The sequence below is a fragment of the Erithacus rubecula genome, assembly GCF_903797595.1.
Source record: "Erithacus rubecula genome assembly, chromosome: 9".
Lineage (NCBI taxonomy): Eukaryota > Metazoa > Chordata > Aves > Passeriformes > Muscicapidae > Erithacus > Erithacus rubecula.
Window position 1 is genome coordinate 15,620,926 of NC_136660.1, and position 19,305 is coordinate 15,640,230.

Sequence of the window (19,305 nt, forward strand, 5' to 3'; positions counted from 1 at the left end):
GGTGGGCAGTAGCTGTGTTTTGGTTTGACTGTAGACCTCTCTGGCTGGTTTAATTTGACCTCTTAGTACTTTGTCTGGCACGTGCTGGTTAGTAAGAGGGAACTGCATTTCATCCTTTTAATCCTAATGCTTCTTGCATTTGCTGCACTTTGACCTTATGAAAACAACTTTCTAAGTGAGGAACTGCCTGGTAATTTATGGCAGGGTCTGTCAACTTATTATGTGGCTCCTGACAGCAAGAAATCGAAGATGGTCTCATGAAAGGCTCACTCATAGCAGAGGAGGTGCAACCAGAGATGACCTTCCTTCCTGTTGCACTCATTTAGCAGTTAAAATATATGCTATGTGTTGTTCCAAGCAATTAACTGCCTGATTTCTGCCAACCACAGACTCAGAAATGTTGTACATTTTGAAGCCTCTTGATCAAACAGCACTATCAGTCTTAAACAGTGACGACCCGGGGTGCAAAGAAGTTCCTCTTAGGCATCAGTTTCCCAAAAAACTAAAGGCAGGTTATAGCTGAGTGCCACATTTTCTGTCACTAGTGTAGAGCACAGGCTGGCTTCAGCCTTCCCACCATCTTGATCTGCAAAGCAAAGGACAACTTCATTTCTTTCCCCAGCCATGCTTTGTTCTTGGGCCATCTATGTACAGAGAGGAAATGGAGATGGGAAGGCAAGGCTCTGCTTTGCATTGACCTGTTGCTACTAAAAAACTGGAGCCTGGCTTTTTTGAGGGTACTGGGATTTATCCTTCCTTGTGGTGTGAATTGCAGCTGCAGGTACTGGTGCTTTTCAAAGTCAGATGGTAGATGCAGTGTGGCATTTCTAGTTGCTCTGGAGCAAGTTTTCCTGTGCCTGCCTTCCCTCAGAGTGATCATCCATCAGTTTCATGGCAGATGCAGGGGAAGTGCTTTCAAAAGGAGTGCAAAAGCATGCCTTAAAATGACACAGTAGTTCAGTTGTTCAGGGCTTTTCTGTGATAAACAGAAGTCTTTAGGTGGCTCAGACAATGCCAGGAGTTCAGCAGGCATTTCCCAGTTCAGGAAGAAGCAATGGGTCTTGGCCAAAAAAAATGCCTGAAGGTTCATTAAGGGAATTCACAGATGGAAGAATGGAGCACAGTGCAGGCAGTGTGAATGTGTAGTGAGCATTGCAGCAGCCTGCTAACCCCAGAGTTTCTCATACTGGCCTTGAACTTAGCAGCATGTAATCTTCCTGCAAAGGAGTGTTCCTTTTCCTCTCCAAAATCCATCTGCTTGACTTGGCAAACCAGTGCCATGTGGTTCTGGCTGGGAAAGAGGGAGGCAAAGGCTCTTTCAGCCTGCAGGCAAGTTCACTCTTACAGATCATTGAGTCTGTAAAATGTGTTTGCTAATGTTAATTACAAAGCCGTTACGTTTATAGCTACCCTATGCACATTTCATTGGCCTTGGGTGTGGAAGCTGCCTGGGGAGGCATTTCTAGCTGGATTTGCAGCTGTGTATAATTGTGTAGTGGCTTTCAGTTTACAAAACTCAACTCTTTTAAGACCTCTTTTCAATGAGGTAGCATGAGTGTGTGTTGGATGCTTCTGCTGCTGTACTGATCACTGAGTTCTGCTGACAGAAGGCCAAGAAGAGTATCAAAACTGCAAGGATGTGAAAGCAGTGCTTCTTACCACTTTACAGTTTGATATTACTGCCCGTTGCTCTATGGAAAATCTGTGTGCATCATGTAGTATTCTGTTGGAGTATTGGTAGTATTCTGTTGGGAGTATTTTATTCCTAAGGTCCAGCGTCTCCTTCTAGGCCCCCATGATTGTGTTGGTCTAAATGCAGTTTGACTCAGTGGTCAGAAGTGCTATGTAGTCTATTGCTGGGGCAAAGGCACTTCTTTACTTTGCAATCTGCAGCCTTAAAATGAAAGGTCTTGAGAGGATGCCTAGGGAGGTGACAGAAAGCATTTTGAAAGACCTGGAGCTGTGCTTCATCTTACTGTTCAACATAAGGTAGGGGAAGTGGGTGAGGAAAGCAGACTGTGGTGTGGTGGAGAGCCCTCCTTTGTGAAGAAGGGAAGGGCATTGCCACAGAGTTGGAGAGATTGGAAGGCTCTTGGGGAAAATGAATGCTACCTGGCCAAGTGGTATGGCTTGGGCTTCCTGAGCTTTGGTGGGCACAGCTCTGTCACTAAGGCTTAGCATACAGTTGGGAAGGAAGGCTCACAATACAATCAAGTCAGAGCTGGAAGTTTTTAGTCTGTTGAAGTAGCTTGGTAAGTAGTTGACTGAGTATGAAAAGGACTGTATATCATTTGCACTGCAACACCCCCAACTCTTGGGTCTGGTCTCCACTCTGTGCAGTTGTAGCCCATTTGCTGAATCAGTTGTGCCAAGGAGCTGTGCTGGCACAGATCATTGCTCTGACAGAGCAGCACCTCTGTGGGTTAGAACATCACACAGCTGGTGTGGGGATGTGCAAGGTTTTCTGGAGTGAGAAGTCTTCCAGTCCTTCTTTTCTGCTCACCATTGGAGAGATGTCTTGTGAAGTCATAAATCCTTAGTGATTTTTAAATTGCTAGCTGATGAATTTTTAATGATTACTTATTTAAATTATTATCCATGCTGAATATTTTCTGACCTGCTTTCAGTGTGGCAACAAGGTTGTGCCAGGTGTTTCAGTTTCACCAAAGGATCAGCACCATTGTGACAGTGGAGACTTCATTTGTGACTCTGCTGTAAATATGATGAGTGCATGTTGTTTGAAGAACCTAGTGGGCAAATTAGTGCAAGACAGATCTTTAAAGGGTAATATATACAATGGAGGTATCTCTGCTGCAGAAAACCTTTAAGCAGCAAGTAGCTGGAAGCTAGGAGTGTGTTTCATGGAAGTATTATGTCTTTTTTTTTTATTATGTCTTTTTCATGTGCTTGTCTAGTCTCAAAACAAGCTTTATACATGTGTATTCTTCAAATAGCAACTCTCTTTTAATGATAGCCAAGCAGTTAGGATGTCTTCATGTTTGGCTTACTAATGATTATTTAAGAGAAGTGTAAATATAGAGAATTGAAAAACACTTCTGGTAAAGGAAATGCTGTTTGCACTGTATGCTTGATTGTGTATATCAACAGCATTCCAATGTTTCCTGTTTCGCTATTTTTCTTAGTGATGGTAACAGTCCAAAAATATTTCAGATCAGATTGTAGGCAGGAAATCTTGTCTAACACAAGTCACCATTAAAAATGTATCAACTTTCTAGCTGAAGAAAACATGCCTGGTCTCCTTTTTTACCCAAAGGGGCAAATCTCTTAATTTCCTAGGATTTAAAACCAAGCCACAAATTGCTTTCTCTGAATACTGAGTGGCATTGCCAGGTGCTTTGCTGTTTGGCTTGTGAACAGTGTTGGAAAGGTCTGTCTTCTGCCTGGAAAGTGAGTGTTCAACAGTGGATAACATGGATAACAAATTCCCACTCTCTTTTTTGAGCCTCTGTTCATTCATTTTGCTTTTTGTTTCAAGAGAAATGTAGTTACCAAGAAATCAAAGTAAAGGTTCCATTATTGTCTTCAGCAGTATAAAATCAAGCTCAAGACAGTGCTTCAGTCAACTCAAGCATACCCGGTTGGTGAACTGAGAAATTCACATGGAGATTTTTGAGTCTCTCCACAGGAAAAATGATGTTTTGAATCTTTGGGAGGAACTACGCTTCTTTGTCCTGGTGGTTTTTGTTTGGTTTTTTTGGTTTTTTTTTTCAAATCAGAGTGTGAACATCACTGCACTGACATGTTAGGGTTGAGCAAAACCTCACCTCAGTAGCCTGGGGCTACTGTCCGTGAATGGGCATAGGCAGCAAGATGTGTCCAACAAATTTGAGACAACTCTCAACTTTTTGGAAATTTAGTATATTTTGAGTAAGATGCTTCCCCTGACAAAGAACATTCAAAGAAAATAAGGTGCAGGAGGAATAAATACTCCTACCACAAAATTCACATGATAGTCAAACAAACCAGGCATCACTCCTGTCAGTGGAAGTGCTCATGATGAATTTGACACACGAACCAGACTGCAGCCCTGTTGTAGCTGCAGATGAACAAAAGCAAACAAATGTTCATTGCAGCACAGGTGAAAACTATTTCTAAAACAAATGGATCTTTGCCTGTGGCTATAGTCACCAGATGGGTGGTGGAACTGTGCAGCCCTGAGCTACTCAGAGGTAAAGCATATTATTTATATCGGGTTTTTTTTCACCAAAGTGTTCCTGTAGTGAGTCTGTCCTTCCCTTTATGTCTGGAGGCAGTTTGGGGGTGATAGAGGGGAATGTTTGTGAAAAAGGATTGCAAATATTTAATGTCTTGTGCTGCTCCTACTGTCATTTTCCTCAAATTTCAAGCCACTCTGCTTCCAGTTTATATTATATTAATGCACCTTTTTTGTTTGCAGGATAGTCTTTTGATTTGTTGAAAGTGCTGCCAGGGTGTTAAGCTGTGTATTTGTTCTTTGAAAAGTGCTGGGATCAGAGAGGTCAGATCTGCCACCAGGACCTGTTAAATGGATTGTCAGAAGGCATCATGTGTAGATGCTTATGGAAAAGAGAGTACATGTGTCATGTCCTCTACATTTTATGTAGTAGGTTTGGTTGTACTCTTGCTTGCTCCATGTGTTCCCAGGTCTGAGCTGTGGGGAATAGTTGCACAATGCCACAATAGGCTTGGATTTCTGTTCTAGGAAGTTGGTGGAATCCGTTGACTCATTTAGGTTTGCTTTTTTGCTTCCCTGCCAAGAAGAGTTTTCCAGTTCTGTCATTTACTAATAATTCCTTTGGCCCTGGGAAAAGCCAGCTGCTCAGTGTGAAGCTATATAAGGTCATGCAGGTTGCCTGGCCCTCTGTGGCTGCTCCCAACCTCTCCATGGCTGGTGTTGTGCTTCCAGCCCTCCTGGGTGCATGCCAGCAGCTTTTACTAACAACAGACACATTCAAAGTAATTTTGGCAACTCAAGATTAGCATTTGTTGTGATTTTACACTTCTTTGATGAGGTAATAACAGTTAACTCTGCAGTTGGTTAGTGCAAGAGCAGTGTGAGTCTGAGCAGTCAGGTGTGTCTTAGCCTTTGGAGCTGTCATGAACCTGATACACAGAAGAAGCAACAGAAGTTTAACTGGAGTTGTCTTTTTGGTTTTAGTTGTTGTATAAAGAGACACCTGTAATGCAGGAGGGCCATGCATGGAGAAATGCACTTGCACACTTCCTGCCTCTAGGAAGTTGTGGCTGTCATTGCTGTTTGAATTGACAGGAGGCTGTATGCAGCCTGAGTACAGTTTTGCTTGCCAAACTGAATATGTTCCTTAATGGATGGTTGTTAAAAGTGACTACTCATGTTTAAAGCCAAGGGCCTGTATTTGACAGCTGTTGCAGCTAGAAGGCTGATTAAAAGGTACTTTCCTGGTAGCCTGAGAGCTCTTGTAGTTAGTTTCTAAACATTATAAAAAATGCCTGTCGAAAACTCTGGTAAGGGCATTGTGAAAAATAAATTCTTTAGGTCTTTCCTCATTTTTTAGCTAAAAAACTTTGTGCTGCACAAGAAACTTTTCAGTCTTTTGGGGTTCATTTGCTACTTGGTATCTTAGTTGTGTCCATCTCAGGTTTGAAATGAGATGTGAATGAATGTACATGTGCCTTTCTTCTTTATAGAAATTACACAGCTTCTGGCACAAAGAATTAGACCTTCATTTTCCAGCTCTGAATTTTCCCTTGAAGGTATGGCCCAACTTCGCATGCAAAGCATTCACAGCAAAATCTGGGCTCTTGTAATGTTTATATTACATCATGTGCAAGCCAAGCTGCTTGAAAAGTGTTGTTTCATAAATACCTCTCCATATTCCTGCCTTGACTTGCATGTTGTTTCCTTCCTTCTTTTCCTACCAGTACCTCTGCAGCCAAACTAGCACCAGAGAAATTTCTTTCTGATCTTAGGTTTTGGTTTCTGCCTGGATGAAACAGGAGATGCATAGCTCATGGCCCTTAGTTACTCTCTATCCTGTAGTAAGGAAACAACATGGAAATGTAAACTGCAAAAATGACAAAGTTTGTATATACATGTGCCTGCAGTTAATTTGCCTGATTCTCATTCTCAAGCTTGTTTGTGTCATGGTTTTTGTCTCCTGCACTGTTTGAGTGTTGGTCTCTGTTGGAGGCTTATTTGAAAGAATATGCATTAGAAATCATATTTTAAACTAAATATTCATCAGTTTATCAGGAGTTTCTGAGATCAGATAAGGATGCCAAAGTCTCTGGCTTTCACCAGGCAGGGTGGGATTCCCTATCAGGCTGTTGGATATCCAGCCCCTCACCAGGAGAGGCAGGTCTGGCAGCCCTGCTAGCCTAGCCATGCTCAGTTGCAGGGGTGCAGCCCTGCTGAGGGGAGCATGGAGGTGTTTTTTCAGCTGCGGGCCTTCTGCCTCAAATTTGGGGAACAAATCCTCCAGAAAGCTGTAATGAGCAGCAGCCTGGTGTGAAGTGAAGGTGCTGTTACCAAGGCTGGGTTTAGCTGTCTACTCTGACCCCTGTTCCCTCCTCCATTTAGCTAAGGTATGAAAGCATATGGATGAGATACAAACATGGTGAGACTAATCTGCCCTGCTGTCTGTGCCTGGTTCCCACACTTCCCAATACTGCAGAAAGCAAGCCCTGGGCCAGCAGTGGGACAGGAGGTGGAACTTTTAGGTGGTATTTTTCTTCCTCCTGCCACACTTCAGTACAATTACAGGCATTGACACAAGAAGCAGAGCCAGGAAACCCTTCCCAAGTGTTGGGAACATCATGGTCCTACCTAAGACCCAGAGACCATGGGCTCCACATATAGTGCAGTAGGATGGGGCACATGCCTTGAAAGGTCTGCTGGGTAAAGCCAGGGAGAGCAAAGCTGTGTCCATTTTGTTGCTTCACTGGGGCCATAAATGGACTGCTGGGAGTGGCTGAGGGGCTCTTCTGCAGCTGTTGTGAAGACAAAGGGAAGCTTTATCTCCCCTGCCTTAGAGGGACACATGCATGGCCTATTTAACATTTCTGTTTGGATAACTTCTAGACTGGATTGAAAGTAAAGCTTGGAGAGACCTTGCTGCTTCCATTTATATCCAGTGACAGAGCAGAATGGCAGCAGTCTGGGGAATAAACTTGAGCTCTTTGCCTTGCTTATAAATAAAGGAGAAAAATCTGGTCAAACCCCCTGTGAGCTGCAGTAGTTGGCCATAATTGCCTCCTCTCCTCTGGAGACCAGTGTGCTGTGTCACCAGCACCTCAAAGCATTGAGGGGCAGTGGGGTGAAAACAAGTGCCTGAGGGGGAATTTCTGTTCTATATTCATACACTGGCCTGCTCTAGGCTTAAATTTTTCAATGTGAATAAAGCCTTCTCATGCTTCTGAAAACTTATAATAAACTTCTGTAAAAGAAAATGCTACCTCAAAAGTTTTTGAATCACTGCTGTGAGAGCTGGCACAGGGATGCCTCATGCTAGAAATCAGCTGAAGTGTTTAATGCTGAGCTGCTCTTTCATCTCCAGCCAGTGTTCCTTTGCTTGTAGCCTGGCTGGCTGGGTGTCTCATTTCCATATACTTTGCTGTGTCCCCTGTTTTTCTGGAGGAGATGAAACTTGGTCATACATGATCTCCAAATACTTTAATGGATTAAGGCTTCAATATTAGTCAGCAGGCTGCTCCCCTATGTGCAAACAGTTCAGGTGTGGAAAATACAGCCATCCTTCAAATGGGTGTGACTTTGTGAGCCTTGATGGCCATAATTTGGGTGAAATTGCTGTTTCCTCAATCATCTTAAGGCAAGCATTGCCAGAAGCAAGGAGAGAATGGTTTTGTATTCACCTGAGGCATGTTGGGCAGCCAGTAACAGCAGCCTTTGTGATAAGATGATAACCAGATTGGTGTGGATCTGATACCATGCAGCTGCTACTGTCATACTTGTCTGTGTGCACCCCGGTTTGCCAGACTGCAGCATTTCAGTGGCATGGGTTATCAGGTATCAGCTGGCCTTGGATGCAATAACCAAGAGCCAAAGGTTTGCTGTACCTGAATTACCCATAAAGGATATCAGATGTGACCTAGGTGTTCTTTTCCTGTGTGTCTGAAACACAGCAGACTTCATTCAGGTTTCTTCTGTTTAAAGTCCACAGTGCAATAAAGGGAACAGCAGGTCAATAAAGCTCTTCCTCTTTCCTGAGAATGCTGCCTCCCATCTCTTCCCACTGCCCTCTGGATGCAAATATTAAAATACTATTTATGGAGCAAGTATCTGGGATGTATATGTGCATATACACATGTGAAGGGCTTTTAGAAGAATAGTGCACACCAGACTGAATATATTGTGGGTAGCTCTCTGTCCTGTTTATCCATCCATGTCAGTTTTAGAAGGCTTTTCTTTTTCTAGTCTCTTCTTCCTTCTTTAACTGGAAAATCTCTTTCCAGTTATCCAGTTAATTCTCAGTGGAAGCATTCCTGTTTTGCTAACAAAATACTTAAATTATAGCTAGTCCTTGACCCACAAATACCTAGGAAGTACATATATTTGCAGTTCCAGATTCCAGAAAAGGCTCCTGTCTGCAGGACAGGACATAGTTTTCAGACCTCATCCTAAGAGTTTATCAGCCATCTGGTTACTGCATGATGCAATGTTTAGCATTGAACAGCAGTTTTCATTCAGCAATACTGCAGTCACTCATTCCCTACTATTTAAAGTTTTGGAAAAGTGGCACTGTTTAATCCATCTGAGATGCTAACTACTGTCTTTACTTCTGAGAAATGTAGGTACCGTATGTTTCCCACAACGTTTTTCAAGCAAATCCAAGCACTCCACTTCTTCCTCACCACTGGTTTGTCATTCTTTGGGACATAGCAAAATTCCACAATGGTAATGGTAAAAGCAGTTGGTTGTAGTTGCAGATCTTGACTTGTGTTTCAGACTGCTGTGAGTAATTGGGTCAAACCACAGACCAATAAAGGTTACATAGACTTTCTCTGTCACATGAGGTCGTCTCAGTTCTTAGTCCCATTGCAGGCAGGGATTTTATTTTTTTTTTCATCATTCCAAAAAGCTTGTTTGTTCAAAATGGATACCACTATAAATAGGAAGTAAGTTTGGGAGACCCAAAAGAAAAAAATAGTTTATCTCCAAGGCAGTCCAGCCTCAAAAACAAAATGTTCTCTTCTAGTCAATACAGACAAGAATCATTCCTTTTCGTGGCTGCCCAGAAAAGCTGAAACATGTAGCAGTCTCAATTGTCCTACTTAATTAAGGGATCTGCATCTAAGGGATATCTCCAGCTTCTGCTTTTGAGTGCCCCCCAGTTTGACAGCCTGGGTGGGAGCCTATGCCTGATATGTTGCCTGTGGAGTCACAGAGGATAAACTCAGTCACTGCTGAGATCTTGTCTTGCTTTAAGGACCTCCCATATCTAAGCCACCTATGTTGTGTACCTAAAACGAGGACGTCTAGATTCCTCCTGATGTGGATTGTGCTATATATGAGAGATTGTAGCAATGTTTGAGAAATGGATGAACTTTGAGTCTTTTAATAACAATAGTGGTACTCACTGATGAAAACAAATTAATTATTCAAAATTTCTGTGTTGCAGGACGGAGGCAAAAGTCTGGTCACCACTTGTAAGCGAGGAGGGAAAGACACATCCTTACAAGATGAATTTGGCCTCTGAGCCACAGGTAAGTCCTGGAATAACTGTCTGCTCTTGTTCCCTCTTACTCCTGTGAGAGAATTTCTGGGCCTGATCCTCCAAGGAGCTGAGCATGTACCACTCTGTCAGTCGTGTTGGGGGGTACAAGAAATCATGTGGTCCTTGGAGGCCTTGAGAGAGACTCCATCCCTTGTGGTGAGAAGCCTGCTGCTGTGGAGAGCTAATTGGGAACCACACCAAAGGTAACCTGCTTGGGTCAGAGGTGTCTCCTGCCATCTGCATGCTCACAGCTACCACAGGGCACAGAAGGCACTGTAGGGATGTGGCTCAGTAAATCATTGCTACTGTGCTAAACCAGTTGGTTTTCATAGATAGAAAAGATTTGAGGGGTGATGAATATTATTCACTCAGTGTTTTCTGTTGGTTTGGTTTGGATTTTTTTCTCTTATTCAGTAAGCTCTTAGCAGTCTAGGTGTGGAGAAAGTAGAAGAGAAATACACTAGCATCTTACATTTCTGTCTGTGTGGCAGATCATGCAGCCTCTGTCTAGGAAGTTGTTTTTTTAACCTGTTGACAGCCTTTCTTCATTGGTCTGCTGCCTCTGTCAAGTAAATGTAGCAATAACAGCAATCTGTGCAAGGGCATCGCCTGGACTAGATTTAGAGGATTACACTGCAAAAAATATGTAATAACTATGCTAAAATCAGTGGCATTCCTCTGGATTTTCACTGGGGCAGTGATGTGGCCCTGGTGGATTCTGGCACAAGCACACATCCCATGTGAGTCTTTCTAGCAAAATAAGTAGATTATAAAACTATTTTGACTCTGCAATTAATTAAGCACGGACATGGCTGTTTCAATTGGAAAGAACCTAAGACTAAAGCAGCACATATGCAGAAACACCCTGCCCAGACCTTGGCCTGGGATCTCTCCATGTTCTCTTTCACATCAAGCTTCTCTGTGTTGCTTGGCCCAAGAATTCTGTTCAGCATTCTCCAGGTATTTCATAACTCTGCCAAGGCAAAGTGTGAGACTGAGCCATTTGGATTTAGTTTGAGCTGGAGCCATGTGGTAACACCTGTCTGTGACACTGTTGAGCTGAGGTCTGGTCTCTGTCTTCTGCTAGCCAGGTTTTGGAGAGGCTCTGCTTCAACCCTGAGACCTGAAGTCTATATCTTTCCAAAGGAGTGGGGCAGAGTCTGCCCTGAGGCTTTGCTGCAAGGATGCAGAGAGCTGTCATTTATTTCAGCAGGACACTCAATCCTAGAGACCAATTTCCCAATGCAGCCATTAGCAAGAATTTAGCTAAATGCCATAAAATTAAACATATGGCACAACACATGCCCTAAGCAGGATTTTAAAGTAGCTCACTGATTTTTGTTAATTGCAGCAAGAAACCTGCTGCTGCAGCCCCCCTGTCACTCAGTGCCCCACCACATTTCCCCCTCCAGTCCAGCCTGGATAGATGGTCAGGATTTAACAGTAATGCTGGTAGTGGAAAACTAAACCCTAACCTCCTAAACCCTAACTTCAGTCTTAGTCGTGGTTCTAGCTCTAGGATAGATATTGTGATACTGCTAGTTTGTGAGTATAGTACAACTGAATTTACTGGTTTGCAATCTGTGGCTGACTTGAGCAGGAGAATTTGATGCACAACTGAGTGTGAAGAAATTCTTGTTACAGAGCTTATCTCTGAGCAGTGACCATTGTCTTAATCTTGTACTAAGAATCAATGGTTGTCTGAAAATCAGGCTTTGACCACTTTGACTGCTGATGCTAGAAGAATTATTTCCTAGTGTGAAAGGGACATTTAAACTCACAGAAGTCTTGCCTTTTCTTATTCCCTTCCTTTAAATTAAAGCAGATTAAATCATTTTCAGCCGTGTATGTGAGTGGGGCTTGCTGCTATTCAGAGCACTGGGCTCAATTTTTAAGGGCTTCACTTGCTGTGTACTCAAACAGGAATTCATCAGTCTCCCTCAGAGGGGAGATGCATCATGTCTCCAAACCACAAGCTCCTATTTACTCTTAAGGCATAGCAGTCCCTGAACATGCTAATCTGCTGTGTCAAAGTGTTAGGAATACCATCAAGTTATAAGGTTGTGGGGTTATTTGGGGTTTTTTTTCCCCATTTCCTTTTTCAGTAGCTGACTACGCAAGTAAGTTTTGTGTGAGGTTTTCTTGTTTGAATCATGAAATCAGAAGAGTATGCTGATTCCTGACAAGAGAATGTGGCAAATGTTGGCCAAGTCACTTTGGGGCTGTGTCTTTGCAGCATCATCAGGGGTTTTGGCCAGGCCTGCTGCAAATCAGCAGTAGCAGACTGCAGAAAATGCTATGTGTATGTATACCAGCATGGCAAACTGCAATGAATTTTGCCACAAAGATGCTGATATCATTTTTCCAGCAGAACTGGTTGAAGCTGTGAGTAGAGCTGAATCTTTGAAGGCAAAGCTGAGCTGTTCAGGTTTTTTAACTTACTGGCCAGTGAAAACAGTATATTTGCTTTTCTTGGCAACAGTCTAGAGCAGAATACTTATTAATTCACTTACCAAAGAAAATAGGACGTGCTGAGTCCAAGTGGTTTGTTTAAGTCCTGGTCCAGGGTCCTCTGACAATGTTCCCATTGGCTTTGCACACAGTCCTTTGAATGCAGACATAAAACCATACCTGTGAATAGCCTTACTTCAGGCTCCAAAATAAAAGTCTTTAAAACCCTTGCTGTAGAAATTTACTTATTCAGATATATTACTATCTTTCTTAGAATTAGTTTGTTAGATGTTGCCTCTCCTACCTTTTGGTATCTTAGAAATTTCTCATGCTTGTCCGCCACATTCTTTATTTTACTGATGCACCTGCTAGATCTTTGCAAAAAATCTTGCAAAATAAATTAATTTTCAGTTTGCCTCAGGAGCCAGTGCTTAAGAGCTTGCCTAAGACTAGCTACATATTTTAAGATCCCTGCTTACACATTTTTTTACCCCATTTGAAATGGTCTGTTTGTTTCCTGCTGTAATCCTTTTGTGGAGGCTGATATTTAGTGACATGCTGCATCATGCCCATGGAAGTGTTTTCCCTTACTTGGAATGTACGTTCAAGATACTTTTATTTGCCTTTGGAAAATAAAAAGGCATTCTACAACCTCCCATGCATTCCCCAAAGTCCTGAGTCCAAAGACTGACTTCATTGTCTAAGCTGATCTTTGTCCATGAAAGAGCTACAGTCTTATTATTTCATTGACATTATCTATATCCTTCTAAATTAATTTAAACTGTGGCAAGAGTGATGACAAAATTGCATTTCATCAGAAGGTGCAGCAGCTTGTTGGTGTTGATGGCTCAGCAGCTAGCTTTGTTTTGGTGCCCATGGCAACATTAGAGGAAGGAAATGACAGTCTTCTTAGCATATTTACTCAGTTAGTTCACTTGCACTTATAACCCAGATCCTAGGGCTGATTGCTCTGTGGCATTTTCCCATCAAGATCTTTTCCTCACATCAGTGGGAAAGACTAAAATAACATGTCTGCCTCTCCCTTCTGCTTAACGTCTCTTGAGAAAAGTGGTCACAGCAAGAGACAAGTCACTTGGTGACTAAGGTAATTTTAATGCTTATGATACTGACCAGAGACCAGCATAACTTCAAGTCAGCAGTGTCCTCTGGTGATCTTGGGCCATCCAGTGAGATCTGTACCCAAGGGGCTGTATTGCCTCTTGGTAAAATAAACTATAAAACTCTATATCCTCTGGCTGTGCCAGGTCTTGTCAGACATGGGGTCTGTTTTGGTTTTTTGTTTGTTTGGGCATTTTGTTTTGTTTTGCGTTTTTTTGTAAGACACAGATGCCAGTGGGGTCCAGGTCTCTTTTTTGCTGAGTGAATAATGTAGAGAAAGAGCTGAGAGAATCCAGCTTCAAGGGCACTTGGTACCCAGACCATCTCCAAAAACCTGTTCAGCTTCCTTAAGGCTGTATATCCCCTTTCAATAAAGCACAAGTATTAACATCAGACCTTGAGAATGTCAGTGAAAATTCTTGGTTTGAGATGGATAGCTCAGCTCTTCTTAATCACAAAAAGCAAGGGCTTTCAAGTATAAAGATTTTAAAATTTAATAGAAATAACCTTCAGGCAGTGGTTAGCAGCTGGAGGAGCTCTGAGGGTGAATCAGGGTACTTTTAGGATGAGGCAAACAGACAGCCACTTCTATCTTCCCAAAGCTTCTTAAAAATGTCTGTCCTGTGCTCATCCTTATTCCTGCAGAGTGATGTCATTGTTTCCATCTTGTGTATTTTATTTCCTTGGATACGAAGCAGGCGGGGGCTATAGAAACTGGGTGTGTGGCTGCCTTGGCCTTTGATAAGGCTGTGCATGTGTGGGCAATGCATGAAGCAAGAGGTATATAAAGTAACAACACTGAGACTGGGAACTGTGCTGGCATATCAGACCTGCTGGTTTTGGTTAAAAGGCGTTACTGCATGGGTGTGGAATGTGTCAGGGATGTGGAGGGAGCGGATGTGGGAAGCTAGTCCTGTTGTTTTACCCCCCTACAATAACAAAACCCCAAACCCTTCCTAATTTTTAATCAGATTTCAAAGCATCGCAGAAGATCTTTCCATAGCTGAAAAACCCCAAACAATAACAGAGGGAGAGGTGAAAGTAAAGGCACTTCTTAAAATTTGTGATCACAGCTGATGAAAATAGCATGGGGTAGATTTTGCCATGAAGATGTCCTCTCTTGATCTGTTCTGCGTGTTTGGCACGAGCAGCCTCCCCCCAGACACACCAGCTGGCCTTTGCTCCCTGGATGGCTTTGCAAGGGCAAGGATGGAGCTGGGGGTTTGCCTGCCAGTCTCTGCTCACAGGACCAGAATTCTCTCACTCTCTGAGGTTTGGTCAGGGGCCCGTTTTCTTAGAGCTGAGTAAACATTTGTACTCAGAAATGTTTAATCTTGTTTCCTTTTGGCGTGGTTCTCGAGGTGTGCAATCCAGCATCGCCTGCCCTGAGCTTCTGGGCTCTGACTTGGGATGCAAAAACATCCCACATTCTGAGGCCCTGTGAGGCAGCAAGTTCTGCTGGCTCACTTGACTGCCCCAGGTGCCTGTGAGGGCTTTTGCTTTTCCCTGCAACTGCGGTGTCTGGGTGCTGATTTTTTAAATGTTTTTTTTTTATTTTTTTATATGAGGTCAGAGTGAATGCCCTGACTCCAAGAGCTGGCCAGCCTGTAAATCACTACTGCACACCTGAAACTAGTTTTTGGCTTCAAGCAGCCCCTTGTTCCAAGTCTGACCTCTCTTTCCTCCAGAGACTGCAGAGTTAGCCTGGGAAGGCGCAGGGGCAGGCAGGGGAGTGAGGATGCTCTAGGTGCCATGGCAGCAGGGCATTAGCCAGCAGCTATGAGGGCCTAGCCCAGCTGAATGCCTTCAGGCCAGTCATGGGGAGAGGAAAACCCCACTTAACAGGAGAGGCTGTTTGACTCCTCACATCTTGGCTAGTTTATTTAGTGAGTACAGAAAGCCTCCAGACTTTTCCTGTTTCTGGTGGTGGTGAGGTCAGTAGAGGCCTTGCACAGGATGACCTTGGCCACGTCACTGCAGGGTGGAAGGACCCGAGAGCCCACCCTGACCCCGGTCTGCTCCCAACCTGCTCCAGGGCAGGAGGCCATGGAGGTGTCCAGATGGCTTTGTGCCACTGGTGTGTAGGATGAGTCCCAGCTCAGCTGATAGGAGTGGCTGTCAGCTCATCCTGGGCTGGCTGTGTCGCTGCTTCACTGGCAGCTGGGAACTTCCCTGGAGCTGCACACCCCCATTCCCAAACAAACAGGTCCAGTGTTGGTGAGGAGGAAGCAGACACCCATGCCACAAGGCACTGGCTGGCCCCAGACACAGAAGTGACAGCTGATGTAGCTGTGGAGATTTCACAGCCTGGACGTCAGTGTCACGGAGGATGGCCTCGTTGGAGAGGGAGGAAGGAGCCATTGTTTTCCCAGATAACTCCCCATGACGCAGCCTGCAGCTGGTGCAGTAGGAAATGCTGATCTGCTTCCTGCCCTGGCACAAGGATGTTTTCCCCCTCCTCACAGCCTGGCACCTTTGCTGGCAGCTCTGTGCTGGGCAGGCTGTATGGTGACAGTGGGACTCCCTTTGCACCCAGCTGGAAGTGCTGTGCTGCAGCACCTGGCTGTGTCCCACCTGCCTCTGGAGAGGGCTACTGCCATGAACAGCCAGCACCCAGAAAACTCACCTGGCAGAGCTGTACATGTCTGACCTGAAGCTAGGGTTGTTTGTCCTTGGGATTGAAAAATAGCTTTTTTCTGTGAGATGGGGACATTTGCAGCAGGAGCACGTGAGGTTGTGCTCCAAAACCACTTGGAGCTTGTTCTTACAGAGGGGATCGATTCAGATAGGGAAGGGGCTCTCGAAGGAATCACTTCAATTTCAAAGTGAAGTGAGAGTTCAGAAGCAGCTGGCAGAGAAGTCTGTGCAGTTGCTAATTTAGTTTAGCTTGGTCTAGTCACTCTGCTGGGCCCTCTGGAAACCAAACCCCTGCAAAGAAAGGAGGAGAGCAAGGTAGACATGAATGTCTGTGCAGACAAAGCCATTTAACTACCATGGTATCAGTTTATAGTTGTAAAATATGCTCTTGAATATCCTGCCTGGTAGCTTGGAAGCTTCCATATGCCAGCTTCAGACCAAAATAACCACTGCTGGTATCCCTGCTTGCTGCTGACAGGGCTGGTGGAAGGGGACTGAGGTAGTGCCACAGCTTGCAGGGAGAGTGAGGCAAGTGCTTCAAGTTCTGCCTGCAGGTGCCAACAGAAGGTGTCTCTGGAGAGATCTAACATTAATCACACTCCTCTGTACTAGTCTCAGAGAAAGAGCAGGTCATGTCCTGACTGGATAAGATCATGTCCTTTTAGCTGGCTGCCAGTTCTTCCTCTGCAAACAGATCATTGCTTACTGCTCTTGCAGTCTGTGCTCCAGCCAGGGATGCTGTTTAATGCTATTTGACCCCTTTTCCTTGTGTTGGTCCTGGGATTGCCACAGCCTCAGAGATACTGCAAACCCTAGGCATCTCAAATATGTAACCCAGGTGCTGTCCCTACACGTATGCACAATGTAGCTGAGTTTTTGCACTAACATTTTCCAGTTGCCTGCTAGTGGACAGGTTTTTGGGAGTGTCACTTCTCTGATTTTTTTTTTTCCAGTATTAAGTGAGAGACTGTCACATAAACATGATTCCAGGAGCTGGGGCTTTAACAAAACTGCTGCACTGCACAGGACCTAGGTTGGCAGTTCTGGAAAATCCCTAGATAAATATATTTGACAGTGAGAACACATTATCTTTTGATCTTGGGATCATGAAGGCACTTGTTCTTTGCAAATTCCTTCCACAGCTCGAGCAGAAAGAACAGCATGGTGTAACAGAAAATGCTGGAGAATTCAGATTATCCAAATGCCCTTTTTAATGCTACTGCTCTTGTAATACTTGTCTGTACAATCTTGGGTTATTCACCTTCTGTGCTGTTCTCCAGATTGCATTTTTCTAATCTTCAGACACCAGGTTTTGCACCAATTTCTCTATTTAACTATTATAAACTCCCTTATAGTCACTGACCTCTGTACACCTGAGAGCTCCTGGAGATGTCCTAGCACTTTTGAAAGCTTGACTTACAATCTGGGTGTTACTGCACAGCAGAAAACCTACCTGGTGGCCAAAAGTAGGACAAAAGCTCCTACACGGATTTTATGCTGGGGTGTGTGTTGCAGTTCTTAGAGTCAAGGCACTAGTGGGATACCAGTCTTTCTTCTCCATGTAGCTGCCCTGTTTTCTCAACACTTGCAGGAAGATAAGGATCCTTGAGGCCTCCATCACTGTCACACTGAATTCGGCCTGGCTGACACATTCAAAGATTTAACGTGCCCATGTGCATGTTGGGTATGTAATTGAGACACCTTACTTTCTTAGGAAACCAGAGTTTAAAAAACCCAACTAAACTGTAAATTACTTCCCTTTCTTTAATTCTTGGTTAATACTTAAATGTTTCCTCAATGTGTCGTGTGACTTCAACTTGGAGCCTATTTGACCTAAGATTAGAACCCCCTTAGCCTAAACCTTCTGCCACAGTCTTTCATGAAACCAACTATTTATGTGCACATCTGTAACCCTCTCCCACTCATGGCCTCTGAATGGTGGGCTACCACATGTATTTAGTGCTGATATAACTGTTCCCCGTGGTTTGATATACAGGCTAAAGTGATTTTTTTTTTTGCTAAAATCCACATTTTTGCCATGGGAAAGACTATTTTCACAAGTCCTGTTATGTGGTTGGAATGAGATTGCCACAAAGGGAGATTAGCTAATTACTCCAGGGTCGTTTTTCCTTTGATACGTGGGAAAGCTTCATGGCTGACATCCATACATATTGGCCAGAAAACTGTGGGAGAACAGCCTCATCACTCCACACCTGAACATCTTGAGCTACCCCACTGATTTCAAATGACTTGTAACTCATGAGGACGTTGGATCCACTCCACTCTTCTCCAAGGGATTCTCTGCTCTGCTTGATGCCATAAATAGCATTCAAACGCCGTGAAGAGAGATGACTCCCATCTGTCAGTCTGGGAAGGCTAGCCAGCTGCCTAAGGAAGTTTGGAGACAAAAATGTGATTTAAAGATTTAAAGAAAAATCTGCAGGGGATTTAAGTCATACTTTTTTCTAATGAGTGTTTGTCTTGTAACTGTATCTCTATCAAACCAATGCTGTGAGATGTTTGTAGGGCAGTAAAAGCTCACATCACTGCTATAGGAAGTCAGTGCCTGTTTAGAGTAGGAGTGGAAACTAGTTGTGTTAGTTAGAGCTGAGACCCATGGGCCCAGCATGCTGGGAAGTACCCCCTTTCATCCTGTGCCATTGGCTGTTAGCCCTGTATTGAAGCCTTGCCCAATCTCTGGCTGAAACATTTCAAAAATCGTGTTTTGGTGCCATCTCTTAGCCCTTGATATCTCAGCCACCTCTGTGGCTGTTAGTGATTTCTTGTATCTGCTCTAGTGAGGCCCAATTATACTTTCTTCTTGCTTTGGTCAAGCATCTTTTCTGGGGAGAATTAAACCCTGGATGTTGTTATCTCTGCCATAAGGCTGCTAATTCCCAGCCTATCAAACTGGGATAGGTCTTAGAAGTGTCCTCATTTTTCTTAGCACTGCCTGTGATTAAGAAAAGTCTTAGCTCGAGTCTTATTTAACTTTGATTTGTCCCTTTTCTTATTAGATTGTCACCTGCATTTCTAAGTATACACTAGTACTTCTGGAAGCCTCCAGTTTGCAGCAAACCCAGAACTACTGGGTAATATTACTTCTGACACTGAAAAATTGCTGAAAGTTAGCTGTCACTGCCTGTGGAGAATCTTTTGTATTAACAATGGTCATCTTCACGCCTTTGTTGTGGATCTTGTCCATAAATTTCAAAGTTGTTCATCAAATACAACTGTGAACCCCAGTCTTAGCTGAAGGAACAGTGCACTTGTAGTAAGGACAAATCCCTTCTTTTTGGGTTGTCTTATCTAAAGGAAGCCAAACTTTCAGGTGTCATTGAGGGGCTCTTCTTTCTGCCCCTCATGTTCGCTTTTCCATCAAATC

At 43.8% G+C, this 19,305-nt stretch overlaps 1 protein-coding gene across 4 annotated transcripts in view; it reads left to right on the plus strand.

Annotated features, from left to right (window-relative positions):
- The window catches only part of PDLIM1 (PDZ and LIM domain 1), a 43,282-nt gene that overhangs the window by 12,103 nt on the left and 11,874 nt on the right, over nucleotides 1–19,305 (plus strand). For all 4 annotated transcript variants that reach the window (XR_013775164.1, XM_079312838.1, XM_079312839.1 and 1 more), the window contains exon 3: nucleotides 9,618–9,702. Coding sequence is in view for 3 of the 4 variants with exons in the window: in XM_079312838.1 (XP_079168964.1) it covers nucleotides 9,618–9,702 (85 nt within the window). In the remaining variant the exon portion in view is untranslated. The remainder of the gene's footprint in view (nucleotides 1–9,617; nucleotides 9,703–19,305) is intronic.